General features: G+C 39.0%; 1 protein-coding gene across 1 annotated transcript; it reads right to left on the bottom strand.

Annotated features, from left to right (window-relative positions):
* Nucleotides 1-1,357: 1,357 nt before the first annotated feature.
* On the bottom strand, nucleotides 1,358-17,785 carry LOC123763954 (putative glucosylceramidase 4). The gene is made up of 12 exons (XM_069329973.1): nucleotides 17,638-17,785; nucleotides 12,964-13,155; nucleotides 11,638-11,767; nucleotides 11,313-11,466; nucleotides 10,454-10,614; nucleotides 7,266-7,344; nucleotides 6,929-7,084; nucleotides 6,165-6,309; nucleotides 5,564-5,643; nucleotides 4,926-5,036; nucleotides 3,192-3,361; nucleotides 1,358-1,550 (listed from the first exon to the last, which is right to left on the bottom strand). The coding sequence occupies exons 1-12, from the start codon at nucleotides 17,687-17,689 to the stop codon at nucleotides 1,430-1,432; spliced, it is 1,551 nt and encodes a 516-aa protein (XP_069186074.1). The 5' UTR covers nucleotides 17,690-17,785; the 3' UTR covers nucleotides 1,358-1,429.
* Nucleotides 17,786-21,409: the final 3,624 nt, after the last annotated feature.

The following is a 21,409-nucleotide window of genomic DNA, read 5'->3' as shown; positions in this document are numbered from 1 at the left end:
TAATGCTGTTTATTTTGAATTCCATACAACTCATACAGTGAGAAAAAATAGAGACCTATACAAAGGCCTGAATATGTTAATATATATATGTTATGTCCTGCATGTAATTGTTATTGTTAATTGACTATCCTTCTAGTCATATTTCTTTTGAATCATTCATTAAATTGTGCATTATATCTCAGTTTTTTTTCACTTCTTTGCATATACTGTACAGTACAAAAAGATAGGATAAAAATAAACCAGTAATATTTCTTTCATTATATTTTTTATTTAAATAACTGCATCACTATTTTTACAGCTGACAGGATTTGTTTTACTCTCAGGTGCATTATTTGTTAAAAAAAATTGGTTTAGTGTTACACACAATGGTGCTACATAGCCTTCCCAGTTTGGTGCTTTCTTTTGATAATTACCTACTGATTGTTACACACAGCTAAATTGTTTAATAGGAAGAGGTCTTGGACCCTTGCTTCCCCCTCTCTTTTTTAACAGGCCAAAATAATCCATACAATCATAATTATAGGCCTAAGTATATATGACAAATGTTGTTGAAGTTTTTACTCCTACCTAAGATTTGTGAAGCATATTTTGCTTTTATGTCTCACCCAAATTTAATTTCAAAATAAAACCAAACAAAATAAATTAAAAATGGGTATGTATAGCTAAAGTACGCCCCTAGCTATACTTATTGCTTGGTGAACAGGGGCATTTGGTGATAATAAATGCTCCCATCATCATCTTCTCTCATATTGAGAAGGATCATCACCTTCTCTCATATTTCATGTTCATCAGTGTTTATTTACTTAATAACTACTGGTATAATATCTTGTTATTATAAAACTAATTCTAATATAATAAAATACATATTTACTACACGTTTCATGCAGAGAATGCATATATAGTTAACACGAAGGACTCTTCTGAACGAAACTCGCCAACTAAGTTGTTTGTTTATACTAAAATCGATCCTCCGTAGTTGTGTAGTAGAGAAAAATTTAGTTATATCTAGTTTACGTAAAGCTACGAGTGGTCGAGGGCGTCCTTAAATCGAGGCGATGTACTTAGGAAGATTTTCCTTCTTAAATGCGTACCTTAATACCGACGTTGCTGCTATGAAGGTGCCAAAAAGAAAAACATTCGTAAGTACGTACGTAACTGCTTCGTGAATCTGGCCCCCAGGTAATTATTTGATAATCGCGGGCAATAATAGGAGACGTATAACTTCATCTCATGCTAATATCAACAGCTCATAGTATTATTTTAACTACGTCCATATTTCGGTGTATCTAAATTAATATTGTATGAGATATACGAAACAAGGAGGAAGTTGGATTAATAAAAAAAAAAAAAAAAGAGATATGCTTTAGAAAACTTTACTTCCTAGAAATCAAATGATAACAGTAGATCAACTAGCATGCAGGCGAGTGTATTAGGCTGCTGCTGCTGGCGACTGGTAGAGGAAGGTGATGATAGCCTTGGCCGGCATGTCAAAGTTCACATAGTCACCGTCCCTGCCCGTGTCCACCAACACGCTCTCCGGAGTCTCTTCCCTGCTCGCACACGCAGTCAGTGTCAGCAAGGAGGGCATTATATTTATATATAGCTGTGCGTAAGTATCCACTAGGAAAATGAAACACGAAAACTTTCTGCACTTTCGTTTCATTTTCCTAGTGAATACTTACCCATAACCGAATCACGTTTTTTGTGTGATTATTCTGCATATTCTGTACAAAAAACATCAAATTCAATAATACAAAAATAGAAAATAGCGTAGTTTAATATCACCCAGATTTAACTCACTCGTGCCAGCGACCTTTGGAAGATCATTAGTGCATTGCGTTTGTTATGAAAAACAATAGTCATTTATAAAGCTGTGGCAGGACATATGAAGAACAGTGTGAAGATTAAAATGGAGTGTCAGTAAATAGGTACTTAGGAGTTAGGCAACTGTGGTGATTGGTAACTTATTGAATGAATATTAGTCACGAATGGGGAGAGAAAAGGTTGGGCGCGTTTCTTATCACCTAATACCACCTGTTCACCTAGTAGTAAATAGGTACTCAGGAGTTAGTCAGTTTGTTGTGGGGTTGCATCCTGAGGGGGGGGGGACTCGATATAAGCCTCACATGTAAATATGTATATATATATATATATATATATATATATATATATATATATATATATATATATATATATATATATATATATATATATATATATATATATACAGGGGGCTACCTGTCCCTCGACACAATGATTTATCAATTAATAATAAAAGTGTTGATATAAGGCTTAATATACATAGGCAATATGATAGGTAAACAAAATTTAATATAGAAAATGTTAGGGCAATAAATGGATAGCAGGGACTGATCACAGAAGAATCGTGTGTGGAGATAATAGAAATGATCACAAACGTATTAAACTAACTGTAAGGTCAGTACACGATACCAGCCCATAGGGTGCTGCGCTATTTGGACACCGGTGTGTGGAGAGTTTCTCACTTTGGGAGCGGTGTATGGAGGGCTACACACTTTGGATAACCGGTGTAAGTAGTGATATATATACACTTAGGATACCGGTGTATGGAGAGCTACACACTTTAGATAACCGGTGTAAGTAGTGATATATATACACTTAGGATACCGGTGTATGGAGGGCTACACACTTTAGATAACCGGTGTAAGTAGTGATATATATACACTTAGGATACCGGTGTATGGAGAGCTACACACTTTGGATACCGGTGTAAGTAGTGATATACACTTAGGAAAGCGGTGTATGGAGAGCTACACACTTTGGATACCGGTGTAAATAGTGATATACACTTAGGATACCGGTGTAAGTAGTGATATACACTTAGGATACCGGTGTAAGTAGTGATATACACTTAGGATACCGGTGTATGGAGAGCTAGACACTTCTGCTAGATGTCATCAGGATCTGTACACTTCCGCTTGAAATATAATTATGTATGCTAACTTATACTTAAAGTAATACAGCCTTTGTCCCATTAGGTAACAAAAAATAATAATGTTTATGTAATCGTAGCAAGGCCAGCCATTGGTATCATCGATCAGTGAATGTAATCACTCCGAAAACTTTTTGGAAATGAAGCCAGAGACTAAAGTATCAACACAAGAAGAGGCAGAGTGAAAGCCACAGCGCAGACGGCGAGGAAGGATACTCACACATTGAGGAGGACGAGAGCAGTGGTGTTGTCGGGGTTGCGGAAGGCGGCCGCCTGGAACATGGAGGAGCCAGCCACGGACGAGTACACCCGCACTGCTCCAGGTGACACGAACTTGCTGAAGTGTCCCAGAGCGTAGAAGGTGGGTTGCTTGTAGAACTCCCCCGTGCTCTGTCACAACACACGCAACTGTAGCACACTCACACACCACTGTGTTGCCCTCAAGCAAGCTACTGAACAACCAATAAACATTAGTTGATTGACAGGTTGAGAGGCGGGACTAAAGAACCAAAGCTTAAGCCCCCCCACAAGCACAGCTAGGTGAGTACATTAATGTACGGGGTTCACAGGGCACCAAACTAGATTTTTATGGCCGTATATAAAATATGACGACGAACATATCTAAAACTCTGGCAATATAGAAGAATCCGTTATTATCTATCTCTACACACCTTACATTATATTATTCAGCTGTCTATACTTCCCGATATCTGTGCTTGTACTTGTGCTTTTTACAGTCAGAGAACATTGCAATACACCTTCTTCCAGCAAATATAAAACGTATTGCCGGTACGAAGGTTGAAGTCAAGAGGGAAGCACACAGCAAGTACCGGACCAGCTGGGTTGTGAGATCTATGGTTCCTCATTGTCGGGGTCAGTCAATATCTTAAGACTTACCAAGGTGCCTCTAGCAGCCCCCTAGGTACCCCTAGGTGCCCCTACGTACCCCTAGGTGCCCCTAGGTGCCCCTAGGTACCCCTAGGTGCCCCTACGTACCCCTAGGTACCCCTAGGTGCCCCTAGGAGCCCCTAGGTACCCCTAGGTACCCCTAGGTACCCCTAGGTACCCCTAGGTGCCCCTAGCCAACGACCAACTAGGAGCATGAATTTGCCATCGCTGGTGGCAGCGAAAATCACTCACTCGCACACGACGGGGAGTATTAACTTTTGGTGTCTACTTAAACGAGGGTTATGATCAGAAAGAAAGTTTGCTTGCTAGTTGGTCAGTTGAGAAGGCCTAATAGTCCTCCCGAGGTTGATAGCCCATGGGCCTATCTAAACTAGCACGGCTTGTTTACGTTGATTCTGAACTATGTCCAGAGCTAAAGTCTATTTGCTAGTTGGGCAGTAAGCTAGTGTTATGACCTTGCTAGCACTCCAGAGGTTGCTAGCCTTGTGACTAACCCCCAAACTAAACCAACCCTCACGTAGGTATACACCAAGAGGTGTACCCTTGCTTCTCGGGACTCATAGAGAGTATACTTTAGTCCTGCACTATGTTCATGACTAAAGTACACTTGCTGGTTGGTTAGTAGCCAAGGTATTGTGGTGGTCTTAGTTAATAACCCTTCCAAGGCTCATCAAAGACCTCAAGCCCAACACCAACCAGGCAACAATGATATTATTATAAACTATATCCAGGCTTAATAAATATTTATAAGAGAATGCTTGTCTGTCTGATCAAGATTAAGGGGCCAGATGGGGAAGAAGGGGGAGACGAAGAAGACGGGGCGCATGGAGGGACGGGGGTAGGGAAGAAGGGAAAATTGAGGAGAGGGAGGGGAATAATGTATGCAGGGAGAGGAGAGGGAAAGAAGAGGAGAGGGAAAGAAGAAGAGAGGTGGAGTGAGGGGAAGGGTGGTTGGGGAGAAAGGCCGACTATCCCGGACACCGTCAAGAACCTCTCCCAATAACAACATATACAGAAAAGTGCGTGTTGCCTTAAGTGTACTAACCCTGTCGATAATGATGGGTGAGTCGACGAAGTTGTTGGCCCAGTTGGGTCCTCCGGCGGTGTCGAGCGCCATGTTCCAGTCCACCCAGCCCGTCGCCCAGTGGTTGGTATCCTGCAGTGTGATCGCTGGCTCGTTCACTCACATCTAACGACTCAAACTGACGTGTTGACTAATCTTAACTATGATCTATGGTGACTACTAATGGCACTCTGACCTTGTGACTCATCATCGACCTCATCGCTGTTAACTCATCTCCATGATGCAGAATAATTTAATTCTGGTGATTCATGGGTTCCTGATGACCCATTTAGTCTGATATAGTGACTCAAAACGATCACTCACGTAGTGAGTCACCTTCATTACGCAGTAGCACACCTCGATTACGCATTTATAATTAGAACACCTTATTCATAAATTAGAACACTATTCATTTACACAAGAACCAATTAATAACAAAAGCCTAACAAAGATCATTACATTCTTGGTTAGACTAACGTGTACACTAGTATACATCAAACTCACATATTTAGACGAATTAACAATATTTAGCTCACAATTGGAGAGGTGAAATATATTGGTAAGAGACTGTGAAGTGTTATTGATAACATTGACTGGCAATACTGTATGCTGGGCCTCACCTCGATGATGTTGGAGGCGTAGCTCTCAGCGCGGTCCCAGGCCCCCAGCACCACCCGCTGGTCGGGGGCGGCGTCCCACCCTGCCGTCACACCAAGCAACTAATTACATCCAAAAAAATTGGAAGCCAAGGCCCCCCCCTCCAAACACTGACATACAAAGATACCGACATGCCTTATACACACATCAGGTCAATATTTCGAAAGTGTTGACAGGCTCAACGAAACGCAACAAATGCAAGATAATAATGTAATTACGACAGGTACGGTTAATTAATTTATTCAATGTGAATTTATAGTACAGCACCAAACAATTTCTGATCGATCATTGTTACTAGGCTTACAACATGCCCTTCCCACAGATCATCTTAAACTTTACCCCATGTAGTTTTCCCTGAAATGCGAACCGACAATCTAATTATAACCAGGTCTTCAATTTATATTGTGCGAACATGAGCGAACAGTTAAAGCTTGTGCACAGTCGGTTCTCTCTGACAAGGGCCAGTAATTCGACCGAAATCACAGTAACAAAGGAAGTTGCAGGAGGCGGCGTGTATATATTGTCCAATAGAAAGAGATATACAGGGGAGGGAGGGTTGCTCACCTTCGCAGGACTCAGTGTAAAGTAGGAACTTGTCTGGGAAGAGTGAGTGGATCTCGTCCATGAGACTGGGCTGGGCCCAGTCGTCGGCGTACCAGTGGAGAGCGATGCCGTCCACATACTGCCTCGACTCCTCGTCCTCCAGGATCTGAAGAGCAACTTGTAAATTTTGTGTTCTTCGGCAGTAAATGGTTGACTTTATTGACCGGTGTTGGACTAAACTATGCATGTTCATAGTTTAGTCCAACACTGAACTAGCAAAAGTGCATAACGAACTCAAATGTGCATAACAAACTCAAATGTGAATAACAAACAGTGCATACCAAATGTGATTACAAAAATATAGGAAAAAAGAACATTATTTTCTTTTTATAGCAACTCCACTTTATTGATATTGTTGTTGTTTTGTAGTCTGTAGTAATATGTACACAGAGAGGTATGGGATATGTGCACTGAGTCTATTTTAGTCCCGGACCATGTTCAAGGGTAAAGTACACATACTGGTTGGTCAGTAAGCTATTATAGTGACCTTAATGACTTACAGAGGTTACAAGGACTTTAATCTAGCACAAACCAAACCTTTAGCAACTACTCGAGAGTAGTTGCTAAACTACTACTACATGTTCACAAATACACATTTACAGAAGGGTGCAGTATGCCTACCTGCTTTGAGGTGTATATATGTGCACTGTAAGTTCACAGTCATGGTAGCTGGTACCAAGACACCGGTACTCACGGGAGCTGGGTACCAGATCACGGGTACTCACTGTAGATGGGTACCAAGGCAAGGTATCTCGGTTATGGTCAACTATCATCAGCTTAAGGCGACGGAGGTTGGCATCTTCCAGGGTGGGGCCTAAGTTTGTCTTGATCCAGTCTCTCTGGTCCTCGGCAGACCAAGCGCAAGTGTTCCAGTACCAGTCCTGGAATCGCCCAGTCATGTATAGAATCGTCCATCTTAACAACCATGATAAACATATCTTTCAGCCCATCACTAACGCTAAAATTACATGCTGAATGCTCATAGTGCTGATAGATACAACGATAATACAATAATTGGCTACTTCTTGTTTTATTTCAAACTTTTAAAATATCATATTTTACGTCAAATCCTGTGAGAGGCTCGTTTTGTGTGGTGAGGCCCCATATTGGAACACCCTCTGCTTCATAAGCCTCCACGAACCTGTAAAACAAATATTCACCAACTAAGTCAATGTTTCTCTTATTAACTCCATAATCAAGATAAATATTATGTTGAATATTTGGTATACAAGACGATATATGTATACCAAAAATCTGCTATCAGAAAAATAACAAACTCTGTTTTCAGACAACACACAGCCCCCCCCCCTCCTCCCTTTTCTGTTCAAATCCCTAAACATAAACTCACTCCACACATTCTCGTGTGCCACTTACATGTACGAAACCTTGTTCCTGGATGCAAATCCTGATCTGAAACTATTCTTTGAAAGATGTAATAGAACCCATAATCACCACGCCAGAAATAAATTTATCTTTGATATCCCCAGAGTCAAACTAAATCTGTGTAAACACTTTGCAAATAAAGGGACCCAGTCCATGAAACTCTCGAAGTAATGAATTAAAAAGCTGTCCAGCCTAGCCTTATTCAAAAGTAAAACCAAAAATACCTAATTTCATCTTCAAAGTTTCCTACCTTGTGCTTCAAACTCGCACTGTATATTGCGCTACCCACTCCCCCAAAATATGTACCTAAGCCATACAACTTCATTGTAATCACTGCCATTATCTTATATCATGGTTGTGTTGAACGCAAATTTTACTACAATCTACCTGTTGATAATCCTCAAAATTTTGTTATAATGTACCTAATAATTTTCTTCAAATTTTCCTATGTACCTACCAATTTTCTTCAAATTTTCTTACAATGTACCTGTTAACATTTTCAATGTTGCTACAAATTATCTACTTAAAATTATCTGTTAGAGTAAGGACCGGCCTGAAACGCTATGCTTGTCCGTGGCTTGACAAGAATGTAAAAATCTAGAACAAGAAATAGAACTAGTAACTGAGATATAAAGTGAGAAAAAGCTAACGTAATTATTGTATTAACATTAATAAGGTAAAGTGGTGATAACGAGAAAATATGACACCTAACCCACACATTTGAGAATAACAGAATTGACGACGTCGTGGACCGTTTAGTGTCAGCAAATGAGAAAATATAATGATGGAGTTATATTTATAGAGTAAAGTACCAGGTGAGTTAATAACACAAGAGGTGAGATACTATAGTGAGGAAATTTGGTACTTCATTGTTTAGATGAGATCGTCTTCCCTAATCCTCTCATTGCTATTTAAATAATGCTAATCATCGCAGGTTTCCATCGCCTGATCACTCAGCAAGTGAACACTAATACTTTCGTATTTGAGGGCCTCCACGGGTCAAGGCAGACTGTCATCTTACTCTGCCAAGTGTAGAAAGAGAAGAAACTGAAGAAAACTTTACTTAGATCACATCATAGACCAATGTGCATCTGCGAAAACAAGGAAGTTGAAGGTGCAGAACTTTTATCTCTATGACTAGTGTTCCAGTATCTTGCTTTAAATTATTTATTTACTTTTTTATTTATTTATTTATTTATTTATTTATTTATTTATTTATTTTTTAATTAATTAATTAATTTATTTATTTATTTATATACAAGAAGGTACATTTTGTTAGTGAGAATACATAGCATGGTATTAACATTCTTGTAAAGCCACTAGTACGCGCACCGTTTCGGGCAGGTCCTAAATCTATCAAATAATTTTAAGTAGGTAAATTCTAGCAGAATTAATAAAATGATAACAGGTACATTGCCAAAAAAAAAATTGAGATGAGAGAGATTAGTAGGTATATTAAAGCACATTGGTAGCTCTGATTGATTGCATTGACAGCTTGATTGGTAATTTAAACAAAGATTAATAGGCACAATAAAGCAAATTCATAGCACATAAGAAGACAGCAATGATCACAATGGTAAAGTTGTTTGGATTAGGTACATAAAGAGTGGGAGAGTGGGTAGCACTAGATACAGTGTAATTTTAACTCAACAAGGTAGCAAACTTTGAATATGAAATTAGGTACTTTTTAGTTTGTTTCTGAATGAGGGAAACGTTTGATAGCTTTTCAATTCATTAGGGAGTGAGTTCCATAGACTGGGTTCCTTTATTTGCATAGAGTGTTTACACAGATTAGTTTGACTCTGGGGATATCAAAGAGATATTTATTTCTGGTGTGGTGATAATAGGTCCTATTACATCTGTCCAGGGAGAGTTTCAGAGCAGGATTTGCGTTTCAGAACAGGGTTTTGTAAATGTAGTTGACACAAGAGAATTTGTGGAGTGAGATTATGTTTAGCATGTTAAGGGAGTTAAACAAGGGGGCTGAGTGTTGTCTGAAAGCAGAATTTGTTATTATTCTGATAGCAGATTTTTGCTGGGTGATGATGGACTTGAGGTGGTTTGCAGTGGTTGAACCCCATGCACAGATACCATAATTAAGATAGGGATAGATTAGTGCATAATATAGAAAGATGAGAGCAGAGTTAGGTACATAATATCTGATTTTTTAGAGTATACGAACTGTTTTAGAGACTTTCTTAGTTATGTGTTGTATGTGGGTACTGAAGTTGAGTCTCTTGTCTAGGAATAGGTCAAGAAACTTTCCATCATTTTTATTACTACTGTTAACATTGTCTATCTGAAGCTGAATTGCATTTGTTGATCTGCTTCCAAATAAGATGTAGTAGGTCTTTTCTATGTTAAGTGTTAGTTTGTTGGTTGACATCCATAAGTGGACTTTTTTTTAGTTCATTATTAACAACATTATTTAGTGTAAGTGGGTTGAGGTTAGAGTAGATGAGGGTAGTATCATCAGCAAACAATATAGGTTTAAGAATGTTGGAGACATTAGGCAGATCATCGATGTATATAAGAAATAAGAGAGGTCCCAAGATGCTCCCCTGTGGCACCCTTACGGTTATTGGTAGAGTGGGAGAGGTTATATTATTGATGGCTACACATTGGAGTCTATCACTAAGATAGGATCGGATATAGTCCAGGGCATGGCCTCGGATTCCATAATGCTGGAGTTTATGTAAGAGGTGGTTGTGATTAACAGAATCAAAGGCCTTTCTCAGGTCAATGAAGAGTCCAATCGGAAACTCATTTTTGTCAAGGGCTGAGTAAATTAATGGAAATTATGGAAAATTGTGAGTAGGGTGAGAATGAGGTTATACTGACAACAATAATAATATTTATAAACTCACTTGACGAAGTAGTCCGACCAGGGTTGCCACATTTCTTTGAGGAGTCCACCCGAACCATTGAACATCCCGTTTTCTTTCATCCAGGCAGGAGGCGACCAGGGAGAGCCGAACAAGAGCAGGTCCTTCTCCGCTAGCTCCTGGGCCCGATGGATCAGGGGGAGCTATAATAATAATAATAATAATAATTTATATGGAAGAAGGTACAATGGGTTGATTAGATTACATAAGATTGTTATTTTTACATTCTTACAAAGCCACTAACAAGCATAGCGTTTCGGGCAGGTAAGGTACCTCAATTTAACATATCACGTAAGATGAAAAAACACATTGTAGCAAGGTTTTTATATCAACAAATAACTACAACATGAGTTGACAGAAGTGATTACACTGGTAAAGATATATGTCTTAAGTACTAATATTGGGGAGGTAGTACAAGATACAGTGTGAGTTTGAAGCACAAGGTAGGAAACTATGAGGATGAAATGATGTACTTTTTTGGTTTTACTTTTGATTAGGGCGTGGGTTGGACAATTTTGTAATTCCTCAGGTTACAGTTGACCTGTAACACTAAGGAAAGAAATCACTTCAGGGAGTGATTTCCAAAGACTGGAAATACACTTATATACACATATATATATATATATATATATATATATATATATATATATATATATATATATATATATATATATATATATATATATATATATATGTCGTGCTAAAACTAAATATTTATACTCAAGTTATCACCATATTAGGTTGTGACTGCAAGTTGTAAGTGCTGTCGATAAACAACAGGTTGTAGACAATCACGAGTTTAGAATTTTGTCATGTACAGGACATGTATACAACCACACACCTTGTACATGTAGTCCTCCTCCGTCAGGTTAAAGTGCTTAAGTTCAATATCGCCTTCCACGTCGTCGTAGGAGTAAGGTCTAGCGGAGAAATCGCTGCCGGCGATGGGGATGCGACATAGGTTGTACTCGAGGCCCTCGGGAGAGAAGTATGACCTGGGGGCCAGCAACAGGAAGATCACACACTATCACCACTTGATCTCATAGGACTTTCTACCGTCAAGAGTAACTAAGAAAGATTGTATCAAGGGCCGAGAGTATTATGTTGCAGAGCCCTGAGAGGTAAGTTAATTTATGCAGAAAGAGAGCGTTAGTTTCCCCACTCACTTCAGCAGCTGATCCTGCGCGTCCTCCGGCAGGGTGTTGACGTTGATGCCGGTGGCGTCGGTGAAGGCGCCTCCGAAGCCCACCATCGTCTGGTACTGCAGGTCGTGGTTCACCATCACCTTCACATTAGCTGGCCATACAATACACTCTTAGGGCCACCCTTCATGACCTCTAGGCCCCCCTCCACACACTCGTCCCCCCACCCCCTCCACACACTCGTCCCCCCCCCTCCCCCTCCACACATTCATCTCAGAACATATGGTGTTGCTGTAGGCCTATCAGTCCATGTTAAAGCTGCTCCCCGTGCTCAACAACACGCATATTCTTATTTGTAACCTCTGCTTAAAAGCGATCCAGCGACCCAACGTCTATTAATGGGATCCGAGTGGGATCCCATGATCCCACCCAGATCGTGATTTCTTCCTTAAACATCTACAACTGTTTCCAAACCAGCACTTATCCATTTTTTTAAAGTCTCTAAGACGTCCTGTAGTAATTTTGAGTCTTGTTAATGTATTTCCCGCCTTGTTTGGGTTTCATCAGCAAATGTGATGATGTTGCTGTTCAGTACTGTCTAAATTGTTGACTTGTATGCTGGCCAATGGTTTCTTATTTAAGTAATTGGGCTCTAAATCAGTTGATTATATTCCTTCCAGTACCACGCGACTCTACCTTCCTGGACAGTCTTCCATCACACAAATGTATTCAGTATGAGCGAGGCTAAATAGATATGCACATCCATTATTAATATATTATTCATGGTGTGTATTAAGGGCTTTTACGATTATTCATTCCCGCTATTTTTCTACAATAGACGTTACATCCTGGGTTCGAGTCCTGAATGGGACAGAAATGGTTGGGCACGCTTCCTTTCACCTAATGCGTCTGTTTATCTAGCACTTAATAGGTATGCGGGATTTAATCAATTGATTTGGGGATGCTAAGTAGTTCGACAATTGCGGGATCTCAATTAGGGGTCAAACGTACGTGTAAGAGCTATATAGTCGTAATGGCTTGGCACTCTTTCCTAATAACTACCTTACCTCCCTCAATCACTTTTGACTCAAATGTACTATGTTCCAGCAGCTAAAGAATCATTTTTAAAAAGTACACAATTTATCAGAGACATATGCAGCCTAATTCATGCTTCGTAAGGTGTAACTAACTCAAACACCATTATATCACATTAAGTAAAAAGAGAATGAAATAATTAAATATCAAATAAATAATTAAGACTTTTTAAAATGCTGCTGGACCTTAAAAGCACAGACTATAAGAATCTGCTGGGCATCTCTCCCGCCCACATATTGACAACGGCCTCGTTACCATCAGACTGTTCGCTGGCCAGCAGGTCCGTCTCGACGTGGAAGCGGAGTCCGTCCCTGGTGGAGGTGACGGAGGTGAAGAAGGGGGCGTCTGGGGCCTGGATGACGCCTGGGAAGTCACAGGTGAGGGCGGAGCACACGCACACAACACTGTCACTCCCGAAGTGGCGGGGCTCACACACCGACCCCCTCGCTGCTCGCACAATGATGTTCCGTCTCTTAGTGCTCATCATCATATTTAGTACCATGTAATCACCAAAATATATACTCACACCCCCTATATATATATATATATATATTCTGCATATATATATATGTATATATATATGCAGAAAATACAGAGAAATATATTTTCCTTTTCTAGGAAAGGAAATATTAGTCCTTTCCTTGTAAGGACAATTGTAAGGATTGTAAGGACAATATTTCTTATGTTTCTTTTCACTGTCGATGGTAATTGAAAAATCAATCAATTCTCCAAAATTCAATTTTATTTCTAGTCTGACGCGACGCCTGAACGCGTTTTGTAATAACTTATTACATTTTCAAAGACTTTAGTTTACACATAATTTTAACCTGTAAACACGCTAATTCATCATACTTATACTCGCATTTGGGTGAAGTGATATGGTACAACAGTTTTGGGTGATGTGAACAAACTTGTGATAAACACAAGACAAAACACGGAACTATGGGTATTAATTGGATATGAGAACATAATAATGGAAGTAACTGCAGAAGGCCTATTGGCCTATACTTCCTCTTGATGCTTCTATATTGGTTCGGAGTCTTGAAGTGGGTAGAATAAATATGACCGAAAAGAACCTCTATGAGAACCTCTGAAGAAAAATATGAACCTTTCCCGACCAGCTATCGCTGTATCTATCTATCGATGATTTCTGTGTTGTTTGTTAAGATTTCTCTGGTGATGGTCTGGTTGTGAGAGGAGATAATATGTTCCTTTATGGAGCCCTGTTGCTTATGCATTGTTAGTCGCCTGGTCCTGCCATCGAGCTGAAAGTCTTAGTTGACATGGACTTGAAACCTGTCATATACTGCAGGAATGTCCACATTTTTACACAGGGGCCTGATGTCAGACGTCTGCAGGAGCTGAAGGAGGCATTTGAGCGGAATTCTGTGTTGCGTTTCACTTACGAGATGGAGAAAGATAGGAAGTTGCCCATTCTAGATGTAACAGTCACGGAAAGGAGCGGAGGCTTCCACACTGCAGTCTACACTAAGGAAACAATCATAGGAATGTGTCTCAATGCCAATAGTGACTGCCCAGACAGGTACAAGAGGAGTGTCGTTAACGCTTATGTCGACCGTGCTCTCAGCCACAGCTCAGGATGGAAGCAAGTCGATGAAGAACTCTGAAGGGTAAGGCAGGTCCTAGTCAACAATGGCGTCTTTAATGGTTTTGTTGAAGACATCATAAGAAGAAAGCTAAAACGCCATGCAACCTCTGAAGAGTCAACTAACACAACAGTTACAAACTCATTAAGATTTCAACTAAGATTCAACAGAGCAGAAGAAGTTGTTAAACACACATGACAAAATCTTACTAAAGCGACCATACGAGTAATAAATACTCATACTCCATCCAAGTAAAACAGAAACAAGCAACACTTAGTGGACCAGCCAGAGGCTTAGGGCCCGCGCAGGAATATCCCTGCAAAAAAAAAAAAAAAAAAAAAAAAAACTAACACAGCACATGTACACCCTATTAGACTATTTTACAGGAACCTCTTTTTCGACAGCTCATAAAACGGAGGAAAGAGTCTTGAAGGATATTGTTGATAGGAACGTTATCCTTATAGACAAAAATCAGAAAATGCAATTGACGATTTACTATAAAACCAAAGAAACGGCCAACCTACTCATGAAAAACTCTCCAGACACAAAGCAGAACGCCTTAAAGGAAACCAACGTCGTCTATGCCTTCAAATGCCCACTTGGGGACTGTAAAGCCACAAAGAACTCAGTATATAGGCAAGACAACAACATCTCTTTCCAGGCGACTAACAATGCCTAAGCAACAGGGCTCCATAAAGGAACATATAATCTCCTCTCACAACCAGACTATCACCAGAGAAGTCTTAACAAACAACACAGAAATCATCGATAGATACAGCGATAGCTGGAGACTCGACATCTGTGAGGCACTACACATCAAGAAGTCAACACCAGCAATCAACAGCCAATTAACGCACAACTATATTCTACCCACTTCAAGACTCGGGACCAACATAGAAGCCGCAAGAGAAAGTATGGGCTAATAGGCCTTCTGCAGTTACTTCCATTCTTATGTTTTCATAGCCATCTCACCCAAAACGATTTGTATCATATCACCTCACCCATTATATATATATATATATATATATATATATATATATATATATATATATATATATATATATATATATATATATATCTCTTTTTGAAGGAGTTGGGGTCTAAGCTAATCGAAACAACTAGAGACCCTAGAGCTGCCAGTTTTCTTTTTCTGCGCCTTAGTGTGGCAATCCAGAGAGGAAATGCTCACTGTATCCATGGTTCCTGCCCGCCATCTGAGGAGCTGGAGGAGCTCTACAACTTGTGACAAGCAGCCTTGTACCCTGCATGTAATCAATATTGTAACTTTTTTTGTGTAATGACATTTTCAAATAAAGTTAGATAAATATACACACATACCAAAAGAATAGGGGTGGTAGGAGAAGAACATATCAAAGTGTTCAGTGAGGATCCACAAGGTCTTCTCTGAGTACTCTTTATTTTCTTCTCCGAGGCTATGGGTCCCTACACTTGCACCAGAGGTGGTACCCCTTATAATAATAATAAAAAATATATATATATATATGTCCTCATAGACAACAAGCTGAATTTCCAGGGACACATTCTAAATATAGCAAAAAAAGTTTCTAAAACTGTTGACATTCTTTCTAAGATCAGATATTATGTACCTCGCCCTGCCCTGGTGACGCTCTATTACTAATAATAATAATAATAATAATAATAATTTTTATTTAGGCAAAGGTACATACATAAAGAGATTTTACAAAGTTTGTTGGCTTTATAGATAGGAGCTAGTACATACAATGCCTAAAGCCACTATTACGCAAAGCGTTTCGGGCAGGAAAAAACACTACTGACTAAAGCTTAAAACTAATGGGTAAAAAGAAAAAAAATGCGTTGAGTACAAATAAAAATAGAGGTAAAAGAGGGGGGAACATTGTTGAAAAAACAGCACAAATACAATTACAAATTATTACAGAAAATTACATTAAAACAGCGTTGATTTGTAAAACAAAAAAAAAACAAAAAACATACATGGGTTGACAATAGAGAGGTAAGGTAGGTTACAGGGAATTTATTAGGTATAGCTTCGTTTTTAACTTAAACTGGTTGAGAGAGGTACTGTCTTTAACATGGTTGGGAAGGTCATTCCACATCCTGGGCCCCTTGATTTGTAGAGCATTTCTGGTTTGATTAAGTCGTACTCTAGGAATATCAAAACTGTATTTATTTCTGGTGTGGTGCTCATGGGTTCTGTTACAACCTTCTATGAAGCTTTTGAGATCAGGATTGGCATTACAATTTAGCGTTTTGTATATGTATAGTACACATGAGAGAATGTGCAGTGACTTAATGTCTAACATATTCAGGGATTTGAATAGGGGTACCGAGTGATGTCTGGGGCCAGAATTGGATATTGTCCTAATAGCAGCTTCGTGTTGAGTAATTAGAGGACGTAAGTGATTTTGGGTAGTAGAGCCCCAAGCACAAATACCATAGTTGAGATATGGATAGATAAGGGAGTAATAGAGAGTCACCAGGGCAGGGCGTGGTACATAATACTCTCTCATCTATCCTTATCTCAACTATGGTATTTGTGCTTGGGGTTCTACTACCCAAAATCATTTACGTCCTCTAATTACCAAACACAAAGCTGCTATTAGAACAATATCTAACTCTGGCCCCAGACAGCACTCGGTACCCTTACTTAAATCTCTGAATATGTTAGATATTAAGTCACATGCACATCCTCTCATGTGTACTCTATATATTTAAAACTCTGAACTGTAATGTCAATCCTGACCTTAAAGCTTCTTAGAAGGTTGTAACAGAACCCATGAGCACCACACCAGAAACAAATATCTATTTGATATTCCAAGAGTACGACTTAATCAAAGTAGAAATGCTCTACAAACCAAGGGACCCAGAATGTGGCGGCAGACCAAAATAAAAATGAAAAGTTAATTTTGGAGAATTAATTTTTCAATTACCCTTGACAGTGAATAAAAACGTAAGAAATATTGAGAAAATTCGTGTTAGAATTATTAATCTTACCCTTTCGGTCATATTCAACAACATATGTTTACAAGAAAGACTGCTACAAATATATATATATATATATATATATATATATATATATATATATATATATATATATATATATATATATATATATATATATATATATATATATATATATATATATATTATATATATCGATGCGAGAATCAATCGGATCATAGTTGCATATGCATCGTACAAGATTACTTTTCGACTGGACGAAAATAATAAGCTAAAATGGGAATTAGTGTTAAAAAAGATCTCATATAATCTGCGTGTAAAAGACTCCTCCTACTCATGAGACTGGCGCTGTGTTACCCACCGAGCGGGAGGAGGGCGAGGAGCAACAGCAGCAGCAGGCCCGGCACGAGCATGGCTAGTGGCAGCTGGAGAAGCAGTGGGCGAGCTGGCTGCTACTGTGTGTGTGTGTGTGTGTAGCCTTGAAGTGTTCCCACGCCTGCTAGTGTGTGTGTGTGTGTGTGTGTGCAGCCTTAGAGTGTACCCACACTCCCATACACATGCACCTGCTGCCCTCCCACACATTGTAGACTTTTATACTCGCATCAGTTTTGACCTTGAAATAGAAATATCTACTTTAAAATAAATTAGATTGGGAATTAAAACATAAGTACATAAAATATACACATATTTATGTGTGTAAATAACAAGATTACATTTTGGGAGTTATAGGATGAAACCTACGGCCGTGATGTGCCGTCTTCCCACTACACTTTGTCATATATAACACTTTGTCACTATTGACATAATGAAAAGTCACTTACGCAAACATCTGTTTGCGTAAGGGACTTTTGTTTTGTTTTGTTTTTTTGCAGCTATGTTAACTGTCTTAACTCTACGATCTCTGGTTCTTGAAGTTCCATGTCTAAAAAAAGCCTTCTCTATCAATTTTGTCGAATCCTGTTACTATTTTGTATGTAGTGATCATATCGCCTCTTTTTATTCTATCTTCTTGCTTTGGCACATTTAACGCCTCTAACCCTCTCCTCGTAACTCTTGTCTTTCAGTTCCAATTTTAGATGATGCAGAGCCATTTAGTGGCATGTCTTTGACCCTTTTCCAGTTTGTTGATGTGCATCTTAAGATATGGGCACCATACAACCGCTGCACATTTCAGCTTTGATCTCACAAAGGTCGTGGAAAATTTCTTTCCTATTTCGCCATTCGTGTATTTAAAGCAATTCTGAAATTGGAAATTGGAAAGCATGGCATAGGCTCCTCGCACAATATTTTCTATGTGATCTTCAGGTGATAGTCTACTATCTAGAAAACCCGTCCTCGACAGCGTTCCCAACGTCAAGAAAATGTCGTACTAAAGTGCCCTAACGTAACCAACCACAGGACCTACCAGCAGAAAACAGGACATTATATCAATTTCGCGAGCCGCTACCATTTTCTTCTACATCAATTTGTGGCCTTAGGTAAAGTATACGTCAATATGCGACGTGCTATGAAGAGAACAGGTTGATCCAGAACCAACCCTAGATATCTTTCTTAATCAGAATTCTTTAAAAAAAAAAAAATCTTCACATAATTTGTAGATTGTGTGTGGCCTATTTTCTCCTATTCCCACATTCCACAACATATGTGTTCTTGTTGCAAGAAAATTTGTGGAGTGAGATTATGTTTAGCATGTTAAGGGAGTTAAACAAGGGGGCTGAGTGTTGTCTGAAAGCAGAATTTTTTATTATTCTGATGGCAGATTTTTGCTGGGTGATGATGGACTTGAGGTGGTTTGCAGTGGTTGAACCCCATGCACAGATACCATAATTAAGATAGGGATAGATTAGTGCATAATATAGAGAGATGAGAGTAGAGTTAGGTACATAATATCTGATTTTGGAGAGTATCCCAACTGTTTTAGAGACTTTCTTAGTTATGTGTTGTATGTGGGTACTGAAGTTGAGTCTCTTGTCTAGGAATAGGCCAAGAAACTTTCCATCATTTTTATTGCTAATGTTTACATTATCTATCTGAAGCTAAATTGCATTTGTAGATTCGCTTCCAAATAAGATGTAGTAGGTCTTTTCTATGTTAAGTGTTAGTTTATTGGTTGACATCCATAAGTGGACTTTTTTTAGTTCATTATTAACAACATTATATAGTGTATGTGGGTTGGGGTTAGAGTAGATGAGGGTAGTATCATCAGCAAACAAAGTAAGTTTCAGAATGTTAGAGACATTAGGCAGATCATTGACGTATATAAGAAATAGGAGAGGTCCCAATATGCTGCCCTGTGGCACTCCAACGGTTATTGGTAGAGTGGGAGAGATTATATCATTGATGGCTACATATTGGAGTCGGTCACTAAGATAGGATTGGATATAGTCCAGTGCATGGCCTCGAATTCCATAATGATGGCGTTTACGTAAGAGGTAATTGTGATTAACAGTGTCAAAGGCCTTTCTCAGGTCAATGAAGAGTCCATTCGGAAACTCATTTTTGTCAAGGGCTGAGTAAATTATATCAAGGAGACTAATAATTGCATCGTTGGTACTCTTTTGGGAGCGGAAGCCAAACTGACAGGGGCTAAGAATGTCGAATTTTAAGAGATAGGAGTAGAGCTGTTTGTAGATAATTTTTTCAAATATTTTTGATAGGATGGGTAGGTTTGATATTGGTCTATAATTGTTTATGTCTGCCGGATTACCTCCTTTATGAACTGGCGTTACTCTTGTTTTTTTAAGAATATCAGGGAAGGTATGACACTCAAGGGATTTGTTGAACAGCAGAGCTATAGGTGGCGCAAGGGCATGGGAGGCTCTCTTGTATACAATGGATGGAATTTCACTGATGTTCCCAGCTTTGGTTTTTAGTGAGTGTATGATAGACACAACATCTGTCGGGCTGACTGTTGAAAGAAGAAGAGAGTTTGGATAGCTGCCTGAGAGATATGTGTTGATATGTGTCTGAGTCTGTGGGATTTTACTGGCAAGGTTAGCACCAACCGATGAAAAGAAGCTATTAAATTCTTTTGCCATTTCTAAATCAATTGACGGAGTCAAGCCATCTTTAGAGAGTGTTATCTGGTTGTGGGAGTGCTGTTTTGTTCCTTGGATTAGAGATGGTATTCCATGTGCTTTTCGTATTGCCTTTTGCTTCTTTGAATCTAGTCTCATAATATGAAAGTTTTGTTTTTCTTATGATACTGGTAAGCACTGATGAGTACCTTTTAACTACTTCCTTTGTAACTAGGTCAATCCTAAATTTCTTTTCATATTCATGTTTTTTGTTGATTGATTTGATTATGCCACTTGTGAGCCACGGATTGTTTTTTCTTTTGTCAGTTACTTGTTTCGTAAGGAGGGGACAGTGAGTGTTGTAGAGGTTTAGAGTTTTGGAGAGAAAGAGGTTAGTTAATGAGTTTATATCCTGCGTATTATTGAATTCACATTCCCAGTTAATATTGTGAAGTGCATTGGAGAGATTACCTAAAGCTGATTCACTGTGTAGCCTGAATGAGAGTTTCTTGCTTTCTGGAGGTATTGTGTCCATGTTTGCTATGAGGAAGGTAGGATAGTGGTCAGTTGTTCTATCATAGATTACCCCAGATGTAAGGAGAGCTGTTATATTAGTCCATAAGTGATCCAAGGAAGTGGCAGATGTTTGAGTGACTCGGGTGGGCTTGGCGATTGTGGGGATTAGCATACAGGAGTGCATGTTGTTACGGAAATAGTCAACTTGAGGGTTATTTTGAAGACCCAGGTCAATATTGAAATCACCTCCTAGAATGATGTGATTTTTGTTGAGATTGTTATTTATGATAGTGAAACACGTTTTATTGTTCCCCCCTCTTTTACCTCTATTTTTATTTGTTCTCAACACATTTTATTCTTTATACCCATTAGTATTAAGCTTTAGTCATTAATGTTTTTCCTGCCCGGAACGCTTTGTGTAATAGTGGCTTTAGGCATTGTATGTACTAGCTCTATCTATTAATCCAACAAACTTTGTAAAATCTCTTGTATGTATGTACCTTACCTAAATAAACATTTATTTATTTATTTATTATTTATTTATATGTGCGTACGGCTGAACGCCATCTGAGAACCGGATTCCTCGCTCGTCAGTCCTTA

The sequence above is a fragment of the Procambarus clarkii genome, chromosome 23, assembly GCF_040958095.1.
Source record: "Procambarus clarkii isolate CNS0578487 chromosome 23, FALCON_Pclarkii_2.0, whole genome shotgun sequence".
Lineage (NCBI taxonomy): Eukaryota > Metazoa > Arthropoda > Malacostraca > Decapoda > Cambaridae > Procambarus > Procambarus clarkii.
Note: the sequence above shows the minus strand (reverse complement) of the source record. Positions and strands in the feature narration are given on the sequence as shown.